The sequence below is a fragment of the Lampetra planeri genome, chromosome 31 (genome assembly GCF_965212315.1).
Source record: "Lampetra planeri chromosome 31, kcLamPlan1.2.h2, whole genome shotgun sequence".
In the NCBI taxonomy this organism is placed as follows: Eukaryota; Metazoa; Chordata; class Hyperoartia; order Petromyzontiformes; family Petromyzontidae; genus Lampetra; species Lampetra planeri.
Window position 1 is genome coordinate 160,001 of NC_136137.1, and position 18,211 is coordinate 178,211.

The 18,211-nt window shown below is 47.7% G+C and overlaps 1 protein-coding gene across 2 annotated transcripts in view; it reads left to right on the forward strand.

The window, feature by feature from the left end:
• The window catches only part of LOC144729035 (uncharacterized), a 55,997-nt gene extending 43,138 nt beyond the window's left edge, over positions 1-12,859 (forward strand). For both annotated transcript variants that reach the window (XM_078608866.1, XM_078608867.1), the window contains exons 16-18: positions 801-875; positions 5,361-5,801; positions 9,973-12,859. In XM_078608866.1, the coding sequence (XP_078464992.1) occupies positions 801-875; positions 5,361-5,801; positions 9,973-10,083 (627 nt within the window). In that variant the 3' untranslated portion in view covers positions 10,084-12,859. The remainder of the gene's footprint in view (positions 1-800; positions 876-5,360; positions 5,802-9,972) is intronic.
• The last annotated feature ends 5,352 nt before the right edge of the window (positions 12,860-18,211 follow it).

The window sequence follows — 18,211 nt, forward strand, 5'->3', positions numbered from 1 at the left end:
CTAATGGTCCTCCCCAGGTCGGGCAGCCTTGGTGGTGGTGGCGATGAGAAAAGCGCGTTCACAGCGACCGCTCGCGTTCCCCAGAGCAGGCGAACCCGCCCCGGGCGAACTGGAGCTGTGTGCGATCGCACGGCGACATTCATGATCAAGGGCGACAGTTCGCAAATGCGTTCTATTTAAGGGCTTCACTGGGAGCAATGTACTGGCAGCTTTGGAGGCGCACAGGCACATTTGTGTTAATTTCAAAACGTTACATCGCATTTGCAGAATGCATTGTTAACAAAACCAAACAGCCCGAGTTGGTTGAGATTATTCCCGGACAGTCACTGCAAAGTGAGAGATGCGTAATCACCTTTAGCATCATCAGTCATGATCCATCCACAGCTGGATGAAGGCCTCAACAAGCCGTTGTCATATCTCACACTCCTGTGATATAATAACCCACCTAGCACCTGCACAAATGCTCCATCTCCTTGATGTACGTCCTCTCAGATGCATTCCATCCCTTCGCTGCCATTACGTCATTATGCTAAACCATTGGCCATTGTCGCTTCTAGTGATGTGTCCCACCCGATCCCACATTGCTTTTGTTCAATGAGACTGATTGTATTTAACTTGCGCATGGTCCTCTGTCTGTCTCTCAGTGTCATCGTTTGTGTCTGTTTTCAATCCATGTCGTAACAGGTAGTACGAATTGATTAAAATGTTCTTCATTATTAAGTTCAGCATTCCAAAACAACTCTAACCTCGCTCTCTTCCACCTCGTTAGCCACCGTGGTAAATCTCTCTCTTGCTCTCAGGCGGAGCCCACATGGGGAGCGGCGGCCACAGAGAGGAGCACGAAATCCCCCAAGAGTCCGTTTCTGCAGCACATGGTGAGTGCCGCGTCTTAAGAGCCACTCTAACCCCTGACCCCGGGCCGTGGCCCCAGCGTCGGCACGAGCCCCAGAGACGATCCATACTCCTGCCTCGATTACCGCGTATCAATGCGGCAATTACTGCTAATTGAATGACTAATAAGTGTCGTGTACTTGTTTTTTTGTTATTGCTCGGTGCGATTTGTATTCAATCCCATTAGCCTCGCGACACGTCTATGCGAAGTCATGCAGAATGACTCGATTTCCCCACGAGTGAGGGTGGAGGTTTAGATTGGTGGATTTTGATGGCATTCACCCCACACAGGGCTCATCCGAATTGTGCAAAATCCAGAAATCTGTGTAGATAGGGCTCCTACTGCAGCTGATCCGTTGGCTGTTCACATCAAGTGGTTGTTCACCATGGAAGTGGAAGAGGAAGGCAAGTTACCATGCCTGGATGTTTTAATCGAAAAGAGACCAGATGGCTCATTGGGACACTCTGTCTACAGAAAAGCCACCCACACGGTTGCCTATCAAAAACCTGACTCCCACCACCATCTAGCCCAGAAGAATTCCCTCATCAAAACCCTACACCATAGGGCCCGTTGCATCTCCGACCAGCACCACCTAGCCAGTGAACTCGAGCACGTACACCAAGCTCTCAAGATGAATGGATATTCAGACCGCAAAATCCGCAAAGCTGTCACCCCAACCTCGGGGAGAGAACCATCTGAGGACCCAATCAAAACCATCACCTTGCCATACATAGCAGGGGTTACCAAAATATTTCCAAAATCATGAACAAACACAAGATCCAGGTTCGATTTAACACAGTATATAACATTCGTGATCTGATCCCATCTGTGAAGGATGTGATCCCTGACATGCAATACCCCGGCGTCTACAAACTAAACTGTGTCTGCGGAAGTAGTTACATTGGGGAAACTAAGCGACATGTCTCGGACTGTGTTCGTGAACACAAGGCAGATCTGAAACATGGTAGGACCAATACCTCGGCCGTGGCTGATCATTGTTTTAACGCTGTGGGCTCACATGAAATAGATTTTTCCAAGACGAAGGTACTATGCAAACCCACTGGCTATCAACACAGCTTTGTTTATGAAGCCATCCAGATATATAAACACAGACACAACTTCAACCGAGAAGATGGGTACAAATTGAGCAATCATTGGAAGGACGTGATTAACCCGGTAAAGTCTTAACCTACTGTGATGTTTCCATCCTTCCTGCCGATGTTAGCTGACTCTCTGAATTGCATCACTAGGTTGGATGTCTTTCTGTTGACAGGCTGGATGTCTGGATTCGATCTGCCCCTGAAGCATCATTGCCATGCTAATCTCTCACAATACAATAGCCACTTCCACAGCACCAGGGAGACCATCTCTAGCCCTGCCCTCTCACCCTGAGGGGACTCTCATCTCAGGCCTACACAAGACCGAGTTTCAGGAGCTTTCGCTCTCTCACCTGAATACGATTGCCTGTGTTGCGAGCGAAACGTCGTGATCTATTGTTTTTCTATCGACGTGACTTTACCGAAAGACCCAAAGAGTATAATACAGATACATATTAAATAAATGAGTGTGAGATGGAGATAGAAGCCACACCTTTATAAACGTCGGTATTGGACGTGTTTTCGTGATTTAAGATAAAAAAATATATAACATAATTGTCACATGGATCGTATGTATGAAATGCCAAGATGGATAAACAGATGGTTTTGATAACCACACATGGTTCTGATCTCTCCACCAAGCCGTTGCTCATTTATCGAATTGCTTTTAAAACGAATCTCTCCGTCACAAAGCCATGCAACAAGTGTAAGAAATGGAACGTATCATATTTGTACTTTGAGTACACAGAATCATGTAGTGAACTATTAATCTCACGCCAATGCTGTTGTAAAAATTGTGTTCATCTCCTAGGTACAGAGTACAGCCATAAATGCGAGAGTTGTGTTAAAAGCAAGTGAAAGGTAAAGGTGCAGCCCTGCAATTGCTTGGTCACTCCGCTGCCTCCACCAGAGGGAGCTATAGACAGTATTTCGGCCTCCTCTTGCACGCTAGCCAGACTACCATTTGGAAGCGCTGTTATGTACATCTGTATTCTTTTCTTTTTTCGCACAGTACATAGCCAACTGCGCTAATCGGAGGTGCGGGGAAGGACAAAAAACTAAACGCAAAAATCAGTTCTAAAGAAATGAGTTTTCAATCTAGAAAACAATACTGGATAGTTTCAGGTGGGCGTACCCACACTTTACTCCACCACACGCGACCTGCAGATGGACTGTTGTTTCACACTGCTGGGTGCACACACAGAGGCAGGAGAATTCAATGGAATTTCCTCATTATATTAGCTGCCTGGCCGGGAGGTCAAATGGAACCAGCGACATGTGGATTGTAAGTCTAGTGTGCTGACCATTACACTGTGGTGGTAGCATCCTCGAGTTAAATAGGAGCTAAAAGTGAAATGAAGTGTTAAAATACTCAACATTTATTTGACTTTGGAATCACAAGACACAGTTTATATGATGTGGAAAACATAACCCAAGTGGATGCATGTACGCTGCCTTCGGGACAGCACTCGGCACTCAGAAGACGGTTATCGAGTTTTGCCAGCGGATGGACATTCCCCATTTGGGGACTTGACAGACACTCAACCTCGCAACGTTATTCTCTCACTCGGCACTTGCTTTCACCTCCGTTCCTGGAGCCCTGTGACGGTGTTTGCTTCACCGTTAAGACCATGCCTGTGACCCGTGGATTGTGAACGCTGCTTTGGTTGAGAGCAGCAGGTGAATGTTGTTTTCCTCCTCGGCCTACGATCAACGCAGGTAGCGGGGTCCCTGGAGCCACGTCCACGTGAACCCTGCAATCCGATCAAGTCTGTGGCCCACGGTGTGCGGTGTCGTTGAGGCCGCAGATTAGCCGATGGAACAGCAGGAATGGATGCCGCGGTGAAACGAATCGGCTGTGGGAATTGAGTGCGCCTGGAAAACCAAATCTTGAACCCTGTTCTTTTGTGGTGACTTGCGCGTTCGTTGTTTGCACGCTCCTGCCTCGATGGAATATGTGTACGTGCCGGGTTTTATTGGGAGTGCCATTCGTAAACGAATATTTGTAGCAATTTGAGTGGCGGAATGAGTTGCGACAAACGGTACCCAAACCAAATGTGTATGACACATCCTGTGCGTGCATTTCAGTTGGATGTTTAAAATCTGGAGCAGAATTGGACATGTGGCTCCATGACCTACAAATCCCTGTTTGGTGGTTTTAATAAGAGAATGTGCCAGTTTACTCAAGAACGCCTCGCTGAGTCTAAATACTTTTTTTTCAGGAGGATCCAGCCAAGATTTTGCAGGAGGGGATGATGTTGCTCTGTGTATTTACCTAATTGAGTAATTTGCAGGAATATTTTCAGCATTTGGTGATTGGCCGACACTAGTTTACATTGATGTGTTTTTAGCTTTGGGAGGAAACTCAAGAACCCAGAGGAAACGCATGCAGAACATGGGGAGATCATACCAATCCTCTGCAGAAAGGCGCCTGAGTCAGGAATTGAACCCATGGCCTTGTTGTTGTGAGGTGCGAGCATCACTGACCCACCCTGCCCAAGAAGAGATTCCAATCTTAGCTCGGTGTGGGTTTCACTTCAGACCCTCCTGGTTGCCCAACGAGTTTGGCACGATAATGGGAGCACTTGGACACGTTTATTCACCACATTTGATGAACTGTAATATTTACAGGCATAATTTGATTAATAACTTCTATAAATCATAATAGATGTTTATGCCTATGATTTGACGAATGCATCCAGTGTAAGAATTGATTTTAGTGTATTAACTTCTGCTTTGTTGCGTGGTCGTCAGCATGACACAGAATGATGAGAAACAATAGAAACAAGTACAGAGGAGGCAGAAAATAATTGCTTCTAGAATCATGGAATCACTGCTGGGAGAGAAAGGATGGGGGTGACTCATGGCATGACTGGAGGGGTGATGTCAGGGAAGCTGAGGTGGATATTTTAAAAACTTCCCGATGGCAGGACGAGCTAATTGGATGAGGCGGTGCAAGCAGTCGCTTGACAAGAGTCTTCTCTCTTCATGAGCTGCACCGATTTATATTCGCGTCTGAAATAAGTGTGGGAATGAAGATGGTCTCAATTATTGCACTCAGCTTTACAAAGTAATTTGTGTGTGGATTTAAATGAGGGGTGCGTTAAATGGAAGCCACCAAACCCCTAGCTAGATCTTTCTTTTATGGTGGTAAAATTCGTTTACTTTGAGAAATGGTCATTATACACATTTTAATGTTCCAATCAAATTGTTAATCATGAAACCATTGGAAAAACGGCAACATATAAAAGTTAAACCAGTGTGATATGGTGCTGGTGATTGACTGTGTTAGGAGAGTGGTGGCAGTGGTGGTGATGTGGTGATGATAATGCTGGTGATGACACCTTTCCACCTGTTGTTTATCATTACAGGTATCGGAGCTACTGCAAGAGCAGGCCAGTCTTAAGCTTGAAATTTTGGAGGCCGAGGGACAGCAGGAGCTACGATGGGAGTGCAGCGGAGACATGGGCAGCCCACGTCCCCACGTGGCCGCGAGGGTCGCACCACCCGCCACGCGGTCTGGGCCCGGCGCATCGTCCCCCGCAGAGCCCAGCGCGGAGCACGTGGAGAATCGCCTCTCGCCAACCCCTGAAGCGGATGCGTGGCCGCAATGGGGACGGCACCGCCAGCGCTCGACCGCCGCGAGCGAAGTGCCGACATACCGGCCGCACGGGCCGCGAGGCGACGCGCAGCGACACGACGCGGCGTGCCGGGAGAGGAGGCCGGAGTCTCCGGCGAGCCGACGATCATCCGGCAGCTCACGAGATGAGGCGGCCGTGAGTCACGGAGAGCTCCTGTACCTACTAAAGATGGTGAGTGGTCATGCTGGGAACGACAGGGGCAACCGTACCACATTGACACGGTATCGTTGCTCGCGTATCCCAGCACTGGTACGTGTGTGAGTGTGTGTAGTGTGTGTGCGTGAGTGAGTGTGTGTCTGTGTCTGTGTGTGTGTCTGTGTGTGTGTGTGAGTGTGTGTAGTGTGTGTGCGTCCCCCTCTTTAAGAAGGGGGACCGTACCGACTGTAACAACTACAGGGGCATCTCACTCCTCAGTGTGCCGGGTAAGGTCCTGGCAAGGATTATTCAACATCGCCTTGCTAGGCACGCTGAGGAGAGGCTTGCGGAGCCCCAATGCGGTTTCAGGAAAGGGCGGTCCTGCACAGATGCCATATTTTCTGTCCGTCTGCTACAGCAGAGGTGTAGGGAATTCCAAAAAGACCTACATCTCTGCTTTATTGACCTGGTCAAGGCCTATGATACCATCAGTAGGACTGGGCTCTGGGTTGTTCTTCGTGCTTTCGGAGTCCCTGACCCTCTGCTCACGATCATTAAGGACCTTCATGATGGTGAGCGGGCCCGGGTAAAACTACGTGGCCGGGAGTCGGAGCCTTTCCCTGTACACCTTGGGGTGCGACAGGGATGTCCTCTGGCTCCCACATTATTTAACATCTATTTCGACTGCATAGTTCGTGAAGCCTTCAATAGCTGTACCGGGGGAATTACCATTTGGTACAGATATAATGGGAGGCTGATCGACGCCCGGGTGCGATCAAGGGATGGCTCCCTATTGGTCAACCACGTTATGTATGCCGATGATTTGGTAATAGCTGCTCATTCAGAAGAGGAGTTGGAGACGCTGCTGCTGAGACTGGAGCGTGCCACTAAGAGGTGGGGCCTTACCATCAGCCCCACCAAAACTAAGCACCTGCCTGGGTATTTTGTACCATCGGGCACTCCACCCCCACAACTCTCAATCGGTGATGGGGCAGTTGTGGAGAGAGTGGAGAGTTTCCCATACCTGGGCAGTGTGCTTATGACCGGCTCCAGTTTATCAGCAGAGGTCTCACTCCGAATCAGTCGAGCGGCAATATCTTTTCATCGGTTGCGTAACGCTGTGTGGAAGCTACCTGGTCTGTCGCTCCGCACGAAGCTTCAGGTCTTCTCGGCCACGGTCATTCCCTCCCTTCTCTACGCTTGCGAAACGTGGACCCCCCTAGTGGAACATCTTCGCCGGTTGGAAACATTTAGGCTGGCCTGCCTACGATCCATCCTGGGTTTAACAAGGCTGGATTGTGTGAGGAGCTCACAAGTCCTTGAAAGATCTGGGCAAAGTCCCATCAGTGAGCTCCTCCGGCAGGCAAGGCTGCGTTGGCTGGGTCATGTAGCCCGCATGCCCAGCCACCGCATGCCTAAACAGCTTTTGTTCGGCCGGATCGAGGGGGCTAAACGGGCGCGGCACGGGCTAGAGAAGAGATGGAGTGATGTGGTACAGGAGGACGTGGAGCTGAGTGGACTTGCCGATGACTGGTACCAGCGGTGTCAAGATCGGCCTCAGTGGAGGAGGCTCGTGAAGGACGCTACTGGGCAGTTGGAGGCAGTCGCCCTCCAACAACAACGGAGGGCGGAGGAGCGACGCTCACAACAACGAGCGGAGCGCCGGGTGGCTAAAGCACAGCAAGTTGGAAAAGTAGGGGGCACAGGTGGTGCATCAGCCAGTCATCTCGGTCATCTCGGTCAGTCGACCCGTGGCACCTGGGTCTGCCCCGTGACCTCCTGCCAGCGGGCGTTCGACACTTCACGTGGCCTCAGGGTGCACATGGCCTGGCACAAGCGTCGTGGTGACGTCACCGCCACTTAGTGGCAAATGGCGGTTGTTGTTGTTGTTGTTGTGTGTGCGTGAGTGATTGTGTGTGCGTGAGTGAGTATGTGTCTGTGTGTGTGTCTGTGTGTGTGTGTGTGTCTGTGTGATTGTGTGTGTGTGAGTGTGTGGGGAGCGACAGTGTAGCGGTTAGCGAGCTGCGTGACGAACCCGGCGACTCGGGTTCGATTCCTGCTCACGGCCAACACCAGTGACGATTATCTGAACTGGTTCTGGGCTTCCCCTAGGTCGGCTCAACCTCACAAGAGTACCTTGGTGCAATGTATAAACATCGCCACTAGGGAAACAAAGGCGGCCGGGCGTGGTGTTGGCCACCCACCCACTCGTGTGCCGTGCCAGCCTTTTCGATGCTCGCTAACAGCACTTGCCCCTACAGTCTGCTAAGGCTATAGGGGGGATATTTGTCTTTGTCTTTTTTGTGTCCACATAACTTAAACCGGGTCCGGGGCAGTTTACCCAGGAGGAAACCTAGGCAAGTTTCAGGATTTCCACCATCATGATGGTATATGTCGTCCGGTAGGCGTTGATGACACACATCACCTATGCCGACTCCAATTACTGGTCTGTGACAAATAGAGGGACTGGCGTCGGCTGAGTGGGTGGTCAAGGTCGGGGTCATTTGAATGCGGAGGTTACGTAAGGTGACGTTGACACCGTGGAAAAAGACCTCGGCCAATGTCGTGCGGCTCTTTTTCCGCCACTCTCCCTCCTCCCCCTGCCGCTGTCAGGCGTCGTGCGGAGACGGCTGGTCACCCTCATGCTGCTCCGTGCACGGTCACTCGTGTTTATGTTGGGCGCCGGAATCAATTTGCCGAGCTGTTCATACGTACAGTGTGCATCTGACGTTGGTGCATTCTTGTAAGCTTTCCCGGCACAAATAAGTGTGTGGTGTTTTATTTTGTGGCGTGGCGTCTGCCTCGTACGTAATAATATTAATAATATACAGTCCCTCCAGAAAAACGCGATTATGCGATCGCAATATTCCACGCAAAATCAGCCAAAGTCCGCATATTTATGCGGGGGCGCGTTTTTTCAAATACGCCGCACTTTCGCCGCATAAATTGCAGATTTCCGCGCGCAAAATCTGCGGGCTTGCATGATTTCATAATCCCCGCATTTTCGTTGCAAAAAGTCACATATATCTTAGGAGAAAGTTGAAAAATGTTGCGTTTACTTCACACAAGCGCAGCCATTTCCCCTGTTGCCATGGGAACGTTATGACGTGACGTCACTCATTACGCGACATCATTGAAAAGCTGCAAACCCCGCGATGCCAATGAAACCATGATGAAGAGTTTATGCAACTTTACAGTTGTAAGATTGCACTTTTTTGTTAGTAGTATGTAAATTTATATTACTGTAAGACTGTACTGTTACTGTATTGCTTACGTTACTGTGCACTGAAAACACTTATTTTAACAGAAGATGTCTGTTTTGTATAGCTACCTCTGTAAAACAGGAAGCACACATTTTATTTTTTAATATTTTATTTATTCATTTTTACAGAAGTTGTAGCATATTCATTTTGTAAAGCTACAGAACTTGTTCGACTCAATGTTTTGTAAGTTTGAGCCATCTGTTTGTTAAGGTCTGAAATAAAACAAGATGAGAACTTAAATATTCCCAGCACTTTCTGTGATGTAGTATGCTTGCTTATCATAGGAAGTAATAAGAAATGACTCTTTACATTAAAGTAGTAGCCTAGTGAATAGGGTGTTGGGGGAATCACTTTTTTTTCTCTTTTTCATCAAACCGCAGTTTTTGCAAGTTCCCGCAATTTTTGCAAGTTCCCGCAATTTTTGCAAGTTCCCGCAATTTAATCGCATAAAATTGCATAAATATCCCGCATATTCCATCGCGTTTTTTAAGAAAACGTGCCGCATAATCAACGATTTTTGCCCGCAACAATCACCAAAAAACTCCGCGTTTTTCTGGAGGGACTGAATATAACGAACATAATAATATGAATAATAATATTCCGTGCACCATGCGTGCCTCCTACGCATTTGCACTGCGTGCTCGTTGTGCGTTTGGTGTTTCTGCGGGAAAGTCGCCGTATCGATTTTTTTTGTGCGTCGGCCTTGCTGCGTGTGTGCGAGCATTATTGTACATCAGAAAATAAGTCACTCCCGTGAAGTTGTGTTTAATTGAATAGGTTTCACGAGGAAGACGGAGGGGTGGGTGGGAGGGAATTGGGTGATGTGCATCGTGAGGCCGATATTCTCGTACACATTCAGCTCACCAAGTCAAGCTTAAGTGGCTCTTATCGGAGAATGCAGTGAGTGTGGTCTCGTGACGCCCTGTGCACAATTTGTCGTGCAGATGAAGGACTCAATGCTGCAGGAGGTGCGCAAGGAGGTACTGGACAACATGCTTCCCTTCCTCACCGGTGCCGAGTTCTCAGCTTCTCTCCCCGAGGAGCTCGAGTCGTGATGATCATCCCATACCCTCGCAGAACTCCTGGGCACGAGTGCTCCTGCCTGACCACTACCAGAAGCAGAGCTGCAAGAGGATTAGGACTTCAGTGGGCTGTGAACTACTGCGTATGTTTTCACGGCTGTACTGTAAAATTCTCTGCTCCACTTACTGGAAGCTTTAGTTCCTGAAAAATCTCCCACCACATGGAGCAAATCGTTGGACAACATGCCAAGCAAAACGCGGTATGACCCGAAACACATGGGATATCCATTTCTGCTTGTGTCCTCGTCTGCCCTCCGTGGTGGGTGGTATTTGAAGGAAGGCGATAAACGCCCTGGCTCTGCGTTTTCCCAATCTTCCACCTGCAAGCAAAGTGCGTGAGAGCGGGGAATGCTCACCGCACTGTGAAAAAAAACACGACGGGATCTCAAGCGAGGCCTTGGTGCGTCTGACAGCTGATGGCTCTGGGCTGGGGCAGGCACACGTTGCAGTGTGCACGTTGAACATGTTAAGGAGAGCCGACACAAGATTGCGGGGGTTTCGTCTTTTAATCCTTTTCTTCCATTCACACCTGTCCCCAGCCGTCCCAATCTCGTTCCCGCCAAAGGCCCCTTCTTCCCGCCCGTTCTCTCCTTATATCTCCTCGATCACCCCTCCCACTAACCCGCCTATTGGTGGGAATCCTTCCCCTGACACCCCTACAAACAAATACGTCGAGTATCTCGAAGCACATGGGGCGGTCGAGTGAGGGTCTGGATCATACGGGAGTGAGCGGCGATTGCTCTGCGGGATCGGCCATCGTGGTGGGATTGGAAGAAGCGACAGCATTTCACTGCGCAGCTCTTCGCAGTTTCTTTGCTGTATAGCCCTTCGATGTGTCTCCGTGGTGTTTGGACAACACGGGGTAACGACGCGAATATCCATCGGAGAGCGAAGCAATTGTGTGCTCGTATCCTGCAGTGCCCTGCCGGTTTTCAGAATTAAATCCACTCTTCCTGCAAGCAATGTGCCAATACAACTTTTTATGCAATTAATACTTAAATATAATAACTTTTTCCTGAGTGCATCACTCAAAGTGAAAACTGGTTTCTTATTGTGTTAATATATATTTATTGAAACTCGGAACGAATTGCGATCGTAGAGTTTTTGTTTTTATGCACGTGACGACTCCTCTTGCAAGGAAGCTAATCATGAATATATCAATAGCATCTCTCCCTTGAAATTGCTGCACATGCTGCTCAGAGTTTACATGAATGCTTGGAATCGCAGCTGATGCAAACACAAAACGTGCAATTATTTGAACAATAGCAGAATTGTTTTTGTTCATCTTTTGAATTCTATCTTTTTATGCAAGGTGTGCGTGCTCATGGGGGCTGTGAGCACCGTCCACGTTACGCGTTAAGTCCGCGTGCAACATATGGAAATTTGAATGTACAAATGTTTATACAATCTTGACTTAAAGCTTTCGTGACTGCAGGAATTCTATTCTTTGGGTCTTTCGGTAAAGCCACGTAGATAGAACAAATACTACAAATAATAACAATATCACGACGTTTCGGTCGCAACACAAGCAATCGTCATCAGGTGAAAAATATATCGTTATTGAATTTTTTTTATTCTATCTACGTGGCTTTACCGAAAGACCCAAAGAGTATAATATATTAAATAAATGAGTGTGAGATGGAGAGAGAAGCCAAACCTTTATAAACGTCGGTATTGGACGTGTTTTCGTGATTTAAGATCAATATGTATTTAAGTCTTGTTGTCACACTGAGAGTTTATAAGGGGATGTATTTTTTTCTTGAGTATAGCGGCAGAGATTAAACTATTCAACTTGTTTTATTTTACCAGTTAAGCCCACTGAGCTACATAGCTCTTTTTCAGAAGTGGCCTGGCTACAAATGATAACTCAACGAAGTGGCTTATGTGGAAATTTATAACAGCCAAATACTCTGAACGCATGTTTTTAAATGTGGAGAGAAAAACCAGAGGACCCGGCGAAAAATCCACGGGGAGAATATGCAAACTTCAAATATACAGACGTCAGGGTCGGGGTCGATCCCACGACCTTCTATATACCTGGCGAGGTAGTTCGTATCTTGCCACCATGGCGCCCATATGGTGTATACGATGGCGAATTTTAACTCCAGTGCAATAAGTGACATGCATATTCTTTGGAAATATATGGGCGTTGGGATGCGACAGAACTGCTATGCACAACGCACACTTAACCGTACATGTTTTTCTTCAAAGTGTTTAATATTCCATTTATTTAAGGTTAGTTGAAAATGCCTTGTGCACTTTTTTGCCACCTTCATCTGTATGTAAATGCACAATGCGCTGCGCTTTCCGCGTGTGATTTCTACACCTCCTGGGAGGTGCTGGGTGGCTCTGTGCCAGAGTGAATGCCGGTGTCCGTGTTTTCTGCGTTGAACTCTGAATAATTGCGCTGCGCTGGGAGGTGTGACGCCACTCTCTCCTACGGTTTCGTTTCGAAATCGGAAAATTTGCATATTTTTTGCCGATACCGAAAGCCACACATCCCTGCCTTTTATTCCTCGTGTGAATTGGTCTACGACAAGCATCGCCATAAACAACAACACTCATTGACGGTCAGGGCCCACCAAGACACTTAAATATTTAATGAAACGCACATTTCCAAACACCAAATTACACACGCAGGCAGAAAGCAACAGCGTACTTATTCAGTTTATTGCCAAAGATCGACTTATCTAGTATTGAATGTTTTGAAAATTCATAAAAAAATAAATCGATATTTTATGGCTTGGAAGGTTTTTGTGCACGCATTTTTTTTGCAAGTTGATTCGTAAACACAACAACAAAGGAGTTTGCATACCAAACAAGGCCGGGTGTCTGGATCGCCACTCTGCGTGCGGTCACGCGCCGTGGCGTCGCCAGCGAGGGCCGCAATACATGCGACGTTGCGGCACAGTGAGCAGCACACGTAATCGTTCATTCGTGTGTATTCGTGATCGTTTTCAGCTGAAGACGTTCGCATTGGCGTGTATCGTAATCAGAAATGTGTTGCATGCTGTTCCTCCTTTTAAAAATTCACTCGTGTCATCATTGTAACTCACGAGTGTGATCTAGACGGGATCCGTATTCTGAGCACAACAGACACGCCGGGCGAGGATAATCGCAGTATCCTGCGTAGCTCACGTGTCGCCTTTCGTTGTAATCGAGTAAGAAACCATAGCTGCATATTGATTTGCATATCTCTTTACCACAAGAAAAAATAGAAAGAATTAGGTCTTGCCCTCACTGACACACTCGGACTGTGCACTTTTAAATCTAGATTGGAAACGAATTTCTTTAGAACAGTTTTTTGTGTTTAGTTTGTCCTTCCCCCGCACCTTCGATGAGCACGGTTGGCTACGTACGGTGCGAGAGAAGTTCAACATACAACAGGAAATGTTCCATGAGATCTATGTGGAATATTACCGGGCTGGTAATTATGTTGTAACCATTGGTGTCTAACTCAATACTTTAGTGGGGATACTGTTCAGTGTGTGAGACAAGCATACTGTATAAGAAAATTGACAAGGTAAGCTTATCGGTCACACATGCTGTGGGTTGGTTGTGTAGTGCCAACGATTCAGAGACAGAGTTTCTAGGAGGCACTTTCTTTATTAACAACTTTGACGGTCTCGTCCGAACAATCTCCACAGTAGCTCAGCCCAGCCTGTACACAACACTGGCCGTCTAACACTGACGGCGCCGACTGAGATAGCCAACCACTTTCCTTCCGAGCGCAATATCTAGCGGAGACGTTTAACGACGACAGCGACGACGACGAGATAACAGCAACAACGAGACGACTCCATTCCCAGAACCGGCAGCCCTGAGCCCCCCGCTCTCGGCTCTTTTATGCTACCAGCGTAGCCTGGCTCCGCCCTGACCGCGCCTCCCTTCTCGAACCTCCCAGAAGGTTCCAGGGACCTCCAGACGGGGTCCTCTGTGAACCTTGCCCTAGTTCCTCCCTCTGCCGACACCCCGTGCACGCCCTCACCGGCGTGTGCGCTGTCTGTCCACCACAGTTGCCGCTGCTGTCCACCAGCCGGCGCTATTACACTACAGCTGTATAGAAGGGCGAAGGGTAAACAAGTTCTTAATAGTATTTACAGACTGGGTAGCGAGATTTAGCACGTCATGTGTCCGAGTCTGGCACTGCGAATAATAATTATACGATTATAATCGTATTCAAGCCCCGTGTTTATCCAACAAAGCAACGACGAGTCTCCAAACTTACAGCAAGCTCCTGCATGTGGAAGTTTGATCAATTCCACTAAGATGCTGGTGGAGGACACTGTGGACCCAAACAATAACACACATTCAGGAAACCATCTCTGTACATATTGCCATCTCCTAGCCACCTTGCAGCCCAGACCTACGCCAACTCACCTGTTATTCCCTGACAGTCTCCAATCTGATTACCAACCTGGCCCAACCCTCCTGAGCTTAAGAGATCTCATTAGATCCAGGTACATTTAGGTTGATTTGGACATCGGCTAAATGTGCAATTCCTGTCTGGCTAAGCATGTGTGTTATATCAACCCAAGGTTTTGTCTTTCCTAACGAGCAGTATCAACTTGTTACCTTTGTATACTGTACTCTTGCCCTGCCTCCTTATATTAAAATCAAGAATTCGCCTTTTGTCAATACACTGATTGATGAAGGTCAGCCCCACGCTACACTGACCAAATTCTCCACCCTGGTCAGTGTGGCTTGGTAAAGGTTGTTGTCTAGTGCCAGTTTATATATCACTCGCCACTCATGTTTGCTATGGCTGGGAATTGAATTCAGGTCACTAGATTTCATAGCACAGGGCATTAACCACTATGCCACGCCGTTAGGATTAATTTGCTACATTTATTCATTTTGTGGAATAATCATGCTGCGAACATTTTACTTGTGAGTTGCACAATCCATATTTACCAGTCTTGTGTTGCAGATAGTCATGAGGCTATAAATGCAATTAATGTTCTAGGCAATGTTCCTCCTTCAGAATAGTGATGACAACGTAACTCGTGAATTGGATGTAAATGTTTTGGGAATATCTATTGCTTAACTAAATTCGTGTCATAAATAACGGAAATTTGAGTTTGGAAATAATAGTGTACAATTATCAATTTGGTTTTGTGCTCGTGCAGGAAATTACAAATATAACCACTCGGCCATCCGCAGATTGTTTTCAGTAACATTGTTTTAAATGCCTCCGGATTCCTGTGACCTCAAAAGTGTGTTGCTGCATAGACATGAAAACAACAATAGCGCTGCACCTACACGACGACACGTGCGATTTTACTTTGTGTTTTACGGTCGTTTCAAGGGTAACGTGTAAAGCATGCCAGGAAATGTTTTATAGTCCTTCAGAAGATAACTTCAATAGCCTTGCTCTCCATGAAGATCAATGCACATTTTCTTAGTTTCGACAAATGCGGACGGAGCGGTGGTGCAGTGGTTAAAAAAATTGTGAGAAAATATATAGCCACGGCGATGAAGAAAAATAGAAAGAGATAAAGCAAAACAAATATTACAATGCGATTTGACTTTGGTTTGACCGGTTCTTTAAATAAACTGGCTAATGAAGAATTTGCAGGAAGTGATATAAGACATGAGGTAAGCAGCTTGTTTGATCTCCTTGCAAAAGCTGTGCAAGATTTAAACGAGATTGGGTCCTTCAGAGATTAACCTGGGCCGGATGGGCATTGGGGTTAGAGGGGTGTAGGTCACCAGTTCAGAAGCATAAACCTTTCGGCACTGAGGACGACAGCAGCATCATGTTGGCCATAGGGGGAGAACCCAACATCCACTTTGACCCGTGACTCATCCACCCTGACTCAGCCGGTGCGGCAAGACGGTTCACGCAGTCGCCACAAGCAATTACATTGCAGGCTGCCCTTTGCACCTTGGCTTGTATCTGCCCGAGATATCACGTCGCTTTCAAAAGGGTAGAAACTGCGGTGCGTGGTCTGGCCAAATCGGCGGCATGAGTCATTAAACCGCCCAATTAATTGCCCCTTTTTAATGGAGTCTCTTCTGGCCGTGGGTTCGTGTGGGTAGCCGGTGCCTGTCGTGCCAGCGCGCGTGTGCTGCTGAGCTCGCGTTCCTTACGTGCAGGGGAATTGTGCTTTGCATTTGTGAACGAGTGCACTAAGAAACAAGCACGATGCCGTTTTTTCTGCATTGTCAGTGTTCATGCTCCGTTTGATTGTCAGCAGAGCAAAGTGGGATTATGTGCTCGCGCTGATGAGGGTGACTGAAGATAACGCTGCATTGGGTGTAGAGAGCTCCACTGATGGAACGTGTGTTCACCATGCGCGTTTTGACGTCCGTTGTTCTCTCTTTGGTCACAATACAGCCTCCAGCTGGCTTGCATGGCAATTAAAACTCTAAACAGAAATTATCATCATCGGCCATGATCAATCCACTGCTGGATGAAAGCCTCTTGAAGCTGCTGCAACCTACCACGGTCCTGCAATGCACCTCGCTATCACCTGCAGAGGATCTGATTTTCACGTACAATTACATTTGTTTCAAATATCTTTCCGTGGTTTAATTTCAAAATAACAATTTTAATTGTGCTCATTCAAATGCAATTATCCAGCAAACGTATAAATGGTCTTGGCTTTCAGCATGCGGCATTTGAAAAAACAATCGCGATTTCTTTTTTTTTAAACCTTGAGTTTGATGGCCCAGCGTGTACTGTTACAGGACGATGTCCGTTATTTGCAGAGGGAGAGGAGGAAGAGGAGGCAAACCTTTAATTATTGATTGCACGGCGTTCTCCCTCCACGGGCATGCGGTGCATGGGTTGTGGCGTGCACACCTCCTCCTCCTGCCCTACGTCATCACACACATCCAGTCGAAACCATAACGGTGGCCCCTGAATGCATAATTTAATAAGTGGCAGTAACAAAAAATAAATATAAAAGACAAGCCCCCACCCCCCCTCTCATGACGGAGATGAGCGTGTGTATGTGCGTGGCGGAGGGAACGGGAGGAAATCTCGGCCGGGGGTTGAGAGGGAAGAGTGGGGAGGTGGTCAGGACCCACCCCCTCTCATTTTCCTCGCGCGCCGCTTTGCGCGCCCTGCATTGAAGGGGCTGAGCGGAGGCGGCGTGAGACCCGCGGGAAGGGAGAGCTGCGAAGGCTTCGTCCACCGCTGGGAATTGGCGGCTGCTGCTGCTGCATGCGATGTTCTGTCACAACGGGCGGGCATCGCCACCCGCACCTCTGCAAGGGAGCGGCTTATGAGAACGACTCTAATTCCTGCAGCTGCTGCTTGAATCAACCCGACCCCTCTGCCAAGAGAGGTACCCATCCTCATTTGGTTATTGTTGGCGTTGTTTGTAGACACAAGGAGACGGGTAGAGCATTATGCCGTCTTGTGTGCGGTTCCTAAAATGGCCCGACTGCAGATTTTGGTTCATGTCCTGCGGCCCCATTGTGAGTGGGGCCGCAGATGGATGTATGGACATGAACGCGCGTGCGTGAGTGCGCTGAGATCCTTGTAAAATTTGAAAAGATTCGTGTTTTGTATGAAGCAGGTTTACCTCTGATAATCCCAATACAGATTAAAACCTCAAAAAACGTAATCTCGGTAAAATCACGGAGTGCGTAAGCCCACAGCTGCTTGTCGCGTTGGGTCTCTCTCTCTCCCCCGCTTACGTGAGTATAGCTGCACATACTTTCATATTTTCACCTGCGCTTTTGTAATTGACGATTAAATTATAGTTGATCAGTTGTTATGTATTTTAGGTCATACATATCATCAATGTGGTGTTAATAGTAATGTGACGAGTTTATATTAAAAAATATCGGAAAATTTTACGTTTATTTTGCTCTCAACTAATGAGCTAAGGGCGTCATTTTGTTAGCGATATATTTGTAGAACGTCGTTTTGTTTGCGATATATTTGTAGGACGTCGTTTTGTTTCTATTTCACAACCACGTTGAGCCTCGACGACCTCCCGCAGCGGCCGCGTCTGTCACCTCGATGCACTCGGAATACCCACAACGTGTCACATGTCATAGCAAAACACAACTTTAGTCTGACCATTGGGCGCCGAGGCTTTCTCCATGGGCAGCCAGACCACCCCGCGCACCCCCACTGATGGTC